At 39.3% G+C, this 10,677-nt stretch overlaps 1 protein-coding gene across 1 annotated transcript; it reads right to left on the reverse strand.

Moving 5' to 3' along the window:
- Positions 1 to 1,631: 1,631 nt before the first annotated feature.
- LOC146306502 (SIN3-HDAC complex-associated factor-like) lies at positions 1,632 to 10,677 on the reverse strand. Its single transcript, XM_084710736.1, has 6 exons — positions 10,534 to 10,677; positions 6,563 to 6,687; positions 5,320 to 5,419; positions 5,089 to 5,206; positions 4,743 to 4,893; positions 1,632 to 2,058 (listed from the first exon to the last, which is right to left on the reverse strand). Exons 2-6 carry the CDS (start codon positions 6,685 to 6,687, stop codon positions 1,779 to 1,781), a joined length of 774 nt encoding a protein of 257 aa, XP_084566862.1. The 5' UTR covers positions 10,534 to 10,677; the 3' UTR covers positions 1,632 to 1,778.

A 10,677-nucleotide genomic window follows, 5' to 3' on the forward strand; every position in this document is an offset into this window, starting at 1 on the left:
ATAAACACAGGTACATAATTTCATTTGCAAAGACCTTCATTTGCTTTGTTTTTTTGAACCAGTTTCTCCTAACTCAACAACTCACTGAATTGTGTTATTTTTAAAAAGGTTTGGGGACTTTCTCCTGTGGCGAGCAGCCCATGTTGGTGACTGTTTGATGTTCTTATTAAACTTGATATGTTTACTATGAATAAAATGCATTTTCATAAATTTAGTGTAAATACTGATTGAAACAGTGTTCAAACTGCTGCTAAATGTTGGCAGGTAGATGCACTTCAGACATGGTGTGGCCACCAGTACAGTGATGCCGTGACAAACTGACACAATGATTTTTACATGGAAAGAAACAACTAAATGTGAAGAATTTAATGCCAAATTTACAAGAAGGAATAAATGATTAAGACTTTGCTGTGGTCGTGGCCCATAGTTTATTATGTTTAACCTCAATCAACAACTGTTTGAATTTTTCTAAGGGAGTCTGGGGATATTGCGGTTACTAGTTGGCTTGACCTACTGGGTCACAGTGCATCTTTCTGCATCTGCAGTGCTTTCACACTTTTATCTAGAGCTGTGCACCTATGATCACCTGATCACGCAGGACACATGTTAATACCAGGTGTAAACAGTCTCATCATCATGGCACCAAACCATCTCAGACAGAAAAATGAGGACGAATTCTAGATTCAGCTAAAAAGTTGCTGGCTGTTTGCTGAGTTTAAAATGCAGTCTTACAGTTAAGTTAGAGTGTCACTGAATGAGGCAGTGAAAGTACCACAAATGAATGTAACATTAATTCTACAACATAATTTAGTATCAAATTGGATGGGATGTTTGATTTTTCTCATTTCATTTGTTCAAATTTACCTTACATTCCAGATTACATGCTTTATGTTTTAAACTGCAAAATGCAACCTGATGTAATAGGACATCCTGGTATTTTTGACATACCGCATTTGACAAACTATGTATTAGGCATACTTAATCTTTTTCTGGAATACTAAAAAGTATGGTAGTCTGGGTATTGGAACTGTTGTCTGGCTAGTGGCTGACTCGTACTGGCCAGCTCTCCTGCCATGGTAGTTTGTAAAGTCACTTAGCTTCCAGTAAAATCCAGAAATGCCTTTAACTATGCCACTTTCTGGTCTGATCAGGCTCTTAATCTGTCTCATACCTGTGCTTCTACCTCTCATAACACTTAGTGGTGTTGGTCAACATGGGTGTGAATGTATTCGTTATTGTTATCAGCTTCCAAAATTCATACAGATTTACAGAAGCTGGTGGCAGTGTGCCTTTACCCGCTTCTGACACCAGATAACAAGAGGCACTGGCACATCTACCTTTTGGAAATGTATAGACAAGTTCAGATCCTGTTTGAGAAAAAGAAGTAGAAACATTAAATACAGCAACATATGAGAACAAGCTTGAGTCAAGAAGAGGAAAGGCAAAGAGTGGGAGGCTGCTTTCCAATGTATGGCTCCATCCTAAGAGTAAAGGGTGAATTTTAGAGGTTTCCACGTTTCCATGCAGCATTCGTTGATCCAGCATTTCAGACAAAACAAAGTATTTACAAAAAGACAGAATCTCATAGCAAGCCAAGACACTGAAAACAGAACCAGTCCAAGGATTCAGAGGTATAAACCAAGTCTGGAAGGGTTGCAGCAGCTTGTGAGAGATAGAAAAACTTCAGTGAGGTTTGGTTTGGACCATTTACTCTATGTTGAGTGTTGTCAGTGCCTGTCCATTGAGGAAGACTGTACTGGAGCAGCTCTGTGCTGCCATCACCGTGCTTCTGCACCCAGATGACCTTTCTCCTCCATCTCCTCTTCTTGTTTGGGTATGGTAGGTGGGGACATGCTCATGGTGTTCTTTTCCATTGCCTGTTCCTCCTCCTCCTCCTCCTCCTCCTCCTCTCCCTCCTCCTCCTCTTCCATCTCTCCACCCTCTTTATGTTGCTGGTGCAGTTTTGGCTTCCTCTGACAGCAGGGCTTGTAGAGGTGGGGATCGATGATGACTTCTCCATAGCGTCCCTTGTACACGATCCCACAACACACTTTCTGTCTAAACATCAAACAAACTTTTGTCAGTTGCAGTTTGCATTACCTACAACACAAGAGCACTTTTGGAAAAGAATAAAGGGTTCAACTGAATACAGTCTTGAACTCCAGTTGTTTGTTCTGTTTTGTATATAATTTGAGGCAGTTCAAGGCCAAACTAGAACTATCAAGGTAATCAATTTAACTGTTTTGCTCTGGAGAAATAAAACCCATTCAACTATAAGACCCTGACTTTTCCTAGATGTGTGTATGTTTTATTCTAACACTGTTATTTTATTAAAATTAACACAAAAGAGTTCTGTGTATTTCTACCTTGACTTTGCCATATTGGTCATACTGACCTCACTGTACATGCCTTATCACTTCATTCCTGTTGTTGAGGATGCATGTCACTGTTGCCTAGTAACTTTGGTCTAGGGATGCACCAATACCAATATCAGCATCGGGTATCGGTCTGATATTATCCTCAGACACTCATACTCGTACTCATAAAACTACTCTGATACCCCACACCTGATACCACGTCATGAAAAGTCGCTGCTTGATACAAGCAAACATCTAAAGGATCAACACTGTGCAGAGTTCAAGAAGTTTGCTGATGTTTACCCTCTATTTTTGGACGTGCCGTCATCATCAGCAGGAGACTCGCTGTCGTCAACATCATCCACTAACGACTGCAGTGACTTTGTGCATTTATTTCGGTTTTATATGGACTTACATGGAATTTTACAAACAGTGCAGCTGTAGACCGCAGCAAGCCGCTGTCCAGTAAGTCCTGGCAGGTGTAAACTAGTTGAATGTCTTGGCAAATTAATCCGAAGACAAAGAAAAACACCACCGCCACCAGTCTGTAACCCGCCTTTCTTCATAATAAGCAGCTACAACTTCTCTTTGTGTACTTATTCTTCACCAGAACAGCCTGACAGCACAGGACACACAACTTCACTCTTTAGGGTTCACAGAAGGGTCAACAAAACTGTTGCACACATGGCACCACACTCATACCTGTCCCCCCTAAACAATGACAGGTAGGAACTAATTAGCTCTTAGACAAGAGGGACATATAGAAGAAACTTAAATACTACACATGTAAATGTGTCATTAATATACTAGGTAAAATGCTGTAAATGATAATGAAATAATTATCATATAACACAATTTATAATAGTATACTTGATTCTGCAAGTCCATAATAATGTTATGGAATTATTACACTGAAATATATCACATACACAGTAAACTGCACAGCTTAATAAGGAACACAAAATCAGTAAAGTAACTTACAACAAATAACCTAAAAATGTAATGTGTACAGTAACCACAGTTACACTTCTAGCACGAAACAGCAACAATGATTTGTTACATTTAGAAAGTGAATGAAAAAAAAAACCTTGTTTAAAAAGTTATTGAAGAACTTTAATGGCATTATTAAATACTTGTATCAGTACTTGGTATCAGCAAGTACCCAAATATAAGTATTTGTACTTGTACTGAAAAAAAAATGGTATTGGTGCATCCCAACTTTGGGCTAATTGTTTTTTTTGTTTTTTGTTTTTACAGTCTAGCTTTAGTGTTGAACAGCCAAGGCGAAAAGGATACTCTCCAGTTCTGATATAAGTGATGCTATCACAGTACCTATGCTAACCTCTTCTTTCAGATGAGTCACTTCCATGGACACTTCTCGCTGTCATCACACCTGAAGCTACACCCATAGCCACCAGTAGTCCCACTGAGGACGCAAAACCAGCTGCCTTGGAAGGTAACTATTAACCTGCGATTTCTGCACAGTTTCAGTAAAAGCCAAGCATACTATAGGCTACAAGCCAGATGGAAAAACTCTGTGTTGCATATTGTAACCCATTTCAGAACGACAACAAAATCTAATTGCTTCTAAATGTGATTCTTCGTGTATACCTTGAAGTCGAAATGCTGAGGAAATGCATAATCTACCACCCTTTCCACAGTCACTAATTGTATCTGAGCCCAAGCAAAACTGTCAAAGCCATAAAGATCATTGATTACAGCTATTTCATTACATAACATTTCTATTTCATAACATTTCAACACCTGTCACTCTGTTGGCCTGGATGTGGCGTAACAGGCTTAACATTGTCAAACAATTGCCAGATTAGTTGAAGAGATCTTGATGATACAGAACAGAACAAAATGCCTGTTCATTGCAGAGCTTTTTCAAATTAGTGCAGTCATGCATTATTTGCAGAGCTGTGTAAACAAAGGTTTTTAATAATAAAGTTCCTTGTGGCAGAATACCTAGATTATATAGAAATAATCTTGCTATGCCACCATTACTATAAAAAAACAAATGCAAGATTATTTTCCCTAGACAAATGATGGTCTATGGACCCTCACTCAAAAACTTTAAGCTCTCCCAGTTCATTATGACATATTTTAGAAGGAAAAAGGAATCCACTAAGTCATGGTTTACTGGGACATAAAATCATACAACTGCCCTGTTTGGACAGTTTAAGATTCTTCAGGTAGGTCACATTAGGGTTGGGTGACTGGATGAATATATCAGCTATTGACAACTGGCTGAGTCGACCGCTGATTGTTTTTTGGGGGATTTTTCTCATTTTATCTGACTAATTAAATGGTCTATCTCAGAGGAACAACTGAGAGCCATGAGAGGCCAGTGGGGCAAAATGGTGTATTGAGCCAGACAGTTACCTTTTCCAGTAGGTGAGGTCCAGGAAAGAGAAGGCCTGGGATGGGGCGGGGCCAGGTGAGAGCTCTGTGTCCGAGCCCTCGTCTGACTGGTTACTGTAGCTGGGCGACTGAGCGGGCGAGGCACTGGAGGTGGTGCTGTGGGCGTCAGAGTCTGGGAGGGATACAGAAAACACTGATCACATCACTTCAGGAGACACATTCACTACAGTATGTTTACCCAGAGATAACTACATTGTACTATATATGATGATAGGAGTATTTTTTAAAACTGTTGTAACTTTATTTTTGGTACGACAGTTTAATACCACAGTCCTACATCTGACACAGTGCTGCATTGGTAGCTTACTGTTTCTCTTCTGCTCACTCTGAACTCGACTAATCTGGCTCGGTCTCAGCTTCTTTTTCTTCATCTTCTTTGTCCTCAGTGTGGCCTTCATACTCGACCCGGCTTTTGCGTCGACGACCTGCAACGGCACCGGAGGCACATAGGTTTTACAGGAAGATCGAGCTGAATAATGTGACCAAAACACTCATCAGAAAGCATGTGCAAGGACAGTGAAGCTGAGTGTATCCTTACATGATTCCAATTTTTCTTGGATCCAGCTGGGAGTTTTTTCCATCTCTTGACCAGGAGCACACAGGCGTTACAGATGTCACCACAACGCACCTCACACAACCTGCAGGGACAGGAAGAGTCACACTTTTTAGTCACTCTTTTAACCTGGTTGCAGCATCATGCTGAACACATAACCTGGTCCGGAGGAGGTTATGTTCAGAGCTGCAGATTAAATCAGTGATGATGATTTCCACTCCTCATTCACTATGGGACAGTGTCAGACCGATGGCATCATGTTCAAATCTGCAGCATCAGTTTTAAAGTTTACTGTGCAGTTGTCACATTAGAAATAAACAGAAGCATTAAGAGCTCATTAAGTTGATTTGTAATTTTCTGCCTGCATTCCTCTCGTCTTATTTGCAGCAACAATGTTTTTTTTCATCATAATGTATTTTTTATATTATCAATTGCTCTTCATTATAACAACTTGTTCATCTTGACTGATGTTTAAAACTCTTGTTAAAATGTATTTTTATCTTAAGGGTCTTTTCTTCACTGATGGTACTGATGCAATTGTTTCCATGCACTTTGTCTTGTTTTTACCATTTATTTTTTTGATTTTATGGACATTTTATTCTTTGTTTTAAATGTAAAGCAGTTTGTCGGTGTGTTTTTGAATGGTGTTATACAAGTCATCATCATCATTATTATTATTACCTTCCTACAATACCTGGCTCTCTTACTAACTGACATGACAAGTACCCATGGCAACAGAGCTTGGCAACCTGCTTGAGTCAGCAGAGAGTTATCATCAGTGTCATAACGCCTTACATGATGCATTATACAGCTGCATGTGTCACAGGATGAGTTTCCTAGTCAAATAATCCTCAGTCATTATTGGTGCATGACAGATGATTCATTTTAGAGAACAAAATGAGCAAACAAATTAGTTTAACTCAGGGGTTTTCACATTCTGAGTTGTAATTATTATTACAGTTATTATTCTTTTTCTTACTTCTATTTGGGGAATAAATCATGCTTTAAGTTTTGGAACTAGATTTCTCAGAATACTTGGGGGCTGTAGATATGAAGTAAATGTTACCATAGAATTTTAGCTTGCCTCATAGACTGAAAATCTTACTAATGCATAACAACACAGGACACTACTTTGTAAGTTCTGGAAATCTACAAGAAAAGCAAAGACCTGAGTCTCTGTGATCACTGAGTCAACCATGTGGACATGTGGACGGTGCTGCTGACTCACCCGAAGCAGCTCTTGAAGTCGGTCTCGTAGCGCTTGCTGTCAGTGAAGCGAGAGCTGGACGACTTGGCTCTGCAGATGCAGCAGCCGTCTACACTCCGGTACATCTTCGGCTTGTGGCCAAACATCTACAGAAACACAGGCAGGGAAACAAACACAGAATTCAATAACGAGAATGCAGCTTCTCAATATTCTTTTTACTATATTCCTTGACTTTCTCTTGAGAAAGTTACATTTTAACTCAAACGCCTGCAAGTTACTTTATTATTCTTAAACTGTATGGTATTCTTACATTTCTATATAATTCTTGTATTTATTATATTTTTAACTTTCTTCATTAACACTTTTTCACTTTTCTTATTTCACAAAGAGCAATACTGATTAATAGTCCCAACTTTTCATTTGTCAAAACGTTGCAGTTTTTCCATGAAACATGACTTAAACTGTTAATTTATTATCAAAATACTTGGGATCATTGGAGTTAAGAGAAAAAGTAACTTTTAAGTCAAACCAAATAATGTCACCAGAAAAACCCAATTCCATAAGGAAGCATAATCTTTAGAACTTTAGGATAAACCATTTAAGCTTTGGATTATCAGTTCAGAAATTACAATTTTTCTCCTTTTTAGGGTGGATTTAATATCAATGGTTGTTTTAGATAATATGATAATACAAAGACAATCAAGTTAACATTAACAGCAAATACAAATTAAATTTAAATGACAGATACATATGAAGAGCATAAGATGGAAATATTAAAAAACATTACAAAAACAAATAAATAAATAAAACAGAGGTACACAGATGGAAATATATCCAGACAGCAATATCAGGGAAAAACATTTCATAATATTCCACAAACTCATTACTATTTTGGGGAATAATCTGAATTATTTGAATAGAGAATTCAGCTATAAAAGAAAGGATTAAATATTAGGAAATTATAAAAAATTGAAAATCTATGAATAAAAAAAATTAGAGTCTGACAGATATATTTGTTTGTTTACTTATATTACTGGTCTAATACTGGGCTATCAAACTTCATACTGTATTAACATATGTGTTGTCCAATATTTGCCTATATAAAAAGAACACAATGCCGATTTTTAAAATTTGACTATAGACATCATTCTATGTGTATTTGGTCATGTAATATATACGTTTATTTTTGCTCTACTTGGTGTGTTTTTTAAAAAGTGTGTAGTTATTTATAGTAAAATATCCTGCCTCCATTACATATCTGTGTCACAAGTGTTAATCACCTTTGAGGGATGTTTTAAAAAAAAAAAAAGAAAAGTGTCTTCATGTATATAGTCTATATTCTGGATAAAGAATGTTAGCTGATATATCAATATTGGATTTTTTTACTCCCTTATACGTAATCGGCCCCAAAAGTTCCCTTCATTATTAAACTGATTAAATATTCAGAAGTGCCAGTATTTGAGTTTTTGTCAGGACATGCAGACAGCAGGTTTTGTGTCTGAAGTGTAGACTCATATCATTGGAAACCACATCATAATTTAACATATTGGTGTAATCTTATAATTGCTTCATACAGCCCAATAAAGAGCAGAATTTAAACTGAATATAAGATGGATGTGTGTGTGTGTAATATGCGCATTTACGTCATTTACCATTTAAGCCGACCCCCTCCTGCCGCTCCTGCAGACCAGGGGGGAGGGAAGAGAGGGAGGAGAGAGTGTGTGTGTGTGTGTGTGTGTGCGTGTGTGTGGTGAGAGAGACAGGTTATCAGGCAGAGCATCACCGAGCAAGGACCAGCGCGCGCCTGGCTGCCTCTTACGCAACAGTGGTGCTGATGCAACTGGAGGCTCGACATGTGGCCGCGGGGATGCTGAGCCAAACTCATCCACAGCCACCGAAAAACACCGCTATAACCGCTGAAAAGGTTTATTTAACTGCACTCACTTCACATGTTTAACTGCGATTAAACCGTTAATAGATGAAACGGAAACGGTCGCGATTTGCTCTCCTCAAACTACAGAAATATCACAATTTGATCAAAATGAAGAGATACTTGAGCTGTCATCAGTGTGTGGCAGGAGACACCTGAAATATAGCCTCGTTCTGGGCTGCGAGAACATTTTAACTGTCACGTGCTGCCAGTGGTTGTGTAATCGCGTCCTGATGAAGCAGCCCGGCACATGGCAGCCAACAGGATGGATGGATGCTGGCGAGCCGACTGATGCGGGGATGTGATGCTCTGCCTGCTGCAGATTATGAATCAGGGCTGAAAAAAAACACGTAAATGTGACTAGAAAGTGGATAAAGTTCACAAAAGGCGGTAACACGGTGGATGATGGGCGAAGTTTAGAGATTTATCATCGTCTCCCAGTGCGTCGGTACATACTGTCAGTCCAGACTGATGTGAATATCAATTGCCTGCAGACGCACAACGTCTCTGTGTGAACAATAACCAATAGATCAGCTTGCAAAACGCGAGAAGTAAACAACTACAAAGTGACAGTCAATACTGATCAAGTGAGCTTCACTGTGTTTGTTTGGGCCCACTGTCTCCGATCGCAACGTGGAACGAGGTCTGCGTCCATTATCGGACATCGACGTGCAACTTCCACTCAGTTTTACTATGAAAAACTATTGCTGGGGTCTGAGCAGCCAGTCTACTATATTCAAACATATTTACCCAATGCATTTAGACATTTTTTATAACCATCAACAGTTATGAAATATGAAAAGATACCAGAACAATAATGTATATGGTGTCTAAGGTTATCCGGGAAGGTTTTAACGTCAGATGTTGGATTTTAAATTAAAAAATATTAAACTTTGAACTGCCTGGCATTGCCATTTATCAATAATGGGAGAATGTTCACAATTACTGACCGTTAATGCTAAAATCTGAACATAAAAAACAGGGTTGTCTGTAAAGGAACCCCAGGCCCGCGAAAGATCTCGCGAGAGTATTATTTCTAACTCAATCCCTGACATCACTCTAACCCTAATTAAGTGTTTTATGTCGCAAAACCTACCCACAATTTAACCACAGTATTATAACATCATAAAACAAAATTCATTTGTACAAGGTGCAGAATGAAAAGAAAAAGAGCGCGTACAAATCTCGCGAGACTTTCGCAAAACAATGGTTCCCTTCTACACACGACCGACCATACACCAGCCGCTCAATTCATGTCCGACAATGGAAACAGATACAACCCGACACTAGTCAAACTGTCAACATTTGCACATTTTTCACCGCGCTTAGTTCTTCAAACATTGTGAAATTACACCTCGTCAGAAGTGACATTTTATAGTCATGGGCCAGAAAGCTGAAGATTTTAACGTCGGCATGCTGTGTTTGAGAGTTGAGATGTAGCTAGCTGAAGGGGGGCTGGTCACTGACGCAGCAAACACACCCACAACAACCCAACAACACAGTGGAGCTCAGCTTTTACACACACCAGGTCTTAACTACTCGCTTTAATTTAACGTCCAGACGTGTTTAGCAACTTTACACATTTTAAACTAACCATACCATTTAAAGTTGGCTCGTTCTGAGCGGTTATTCGGACGAGGAAGAAGAGCAGACGACAGCGTGGTCTGCCTCGACAGACTAACAATGTGAGTATCACTGAGTCTAACGTATGAACATAATATAGTTCGCTTATGGCGGACTGCTGAAGTTAAAGTCATGTTTTCTGAACTAAGTGAGCCACTAACTGTGAAAAAATGAAGAGGGTCGTCAGACCAGCTGCCATGCCTTCTAACAACACAACACAGGAAAACAAGTACAAAAAAGCACCAGTGTCACATTAAGTATTCTCGACGTTTTCGTAGTGATAAAACTAAAGCTTTATATCAGTTCAGCTGAGCGCCGCTCAGCTTTGTGAATCTCAAACACCCTCCTCCACCTCCGACAAGTTTACTGCACCCGCGACACACACCAAGCTGACGAAAAGCACTTCGGGTCCGTGTACAAAGTCAGAAAACACACGTACCTTGTTCCAACGCGAAACGCCGAGTCACTCAAAGTCGTGTCATAAGCGGTAAAAATGAGCTCTTTTTCAGAAGTGTCTCTCACTGAACAGTTAACAATGCCGTGCAGACCATCAGTTGTAACGTTATCCCGCCGAGGCGTCAAC

This window comes from Lutjanus erythropterus, chromosome 22, assembly GCF_056507025.1.
Source record: "Lutjanus erythropterus isolate fLutEry1 chromosome 22, fLutEry1.hap2, whole genome shotgun sequence".
Taxonomy (NCBI): Eukaryota; Metazoa; Chordata; class Actinopteri; order Lutjaniformes; family Lutjanidae; genus Lutjanus; species Lutjanus erythropterus.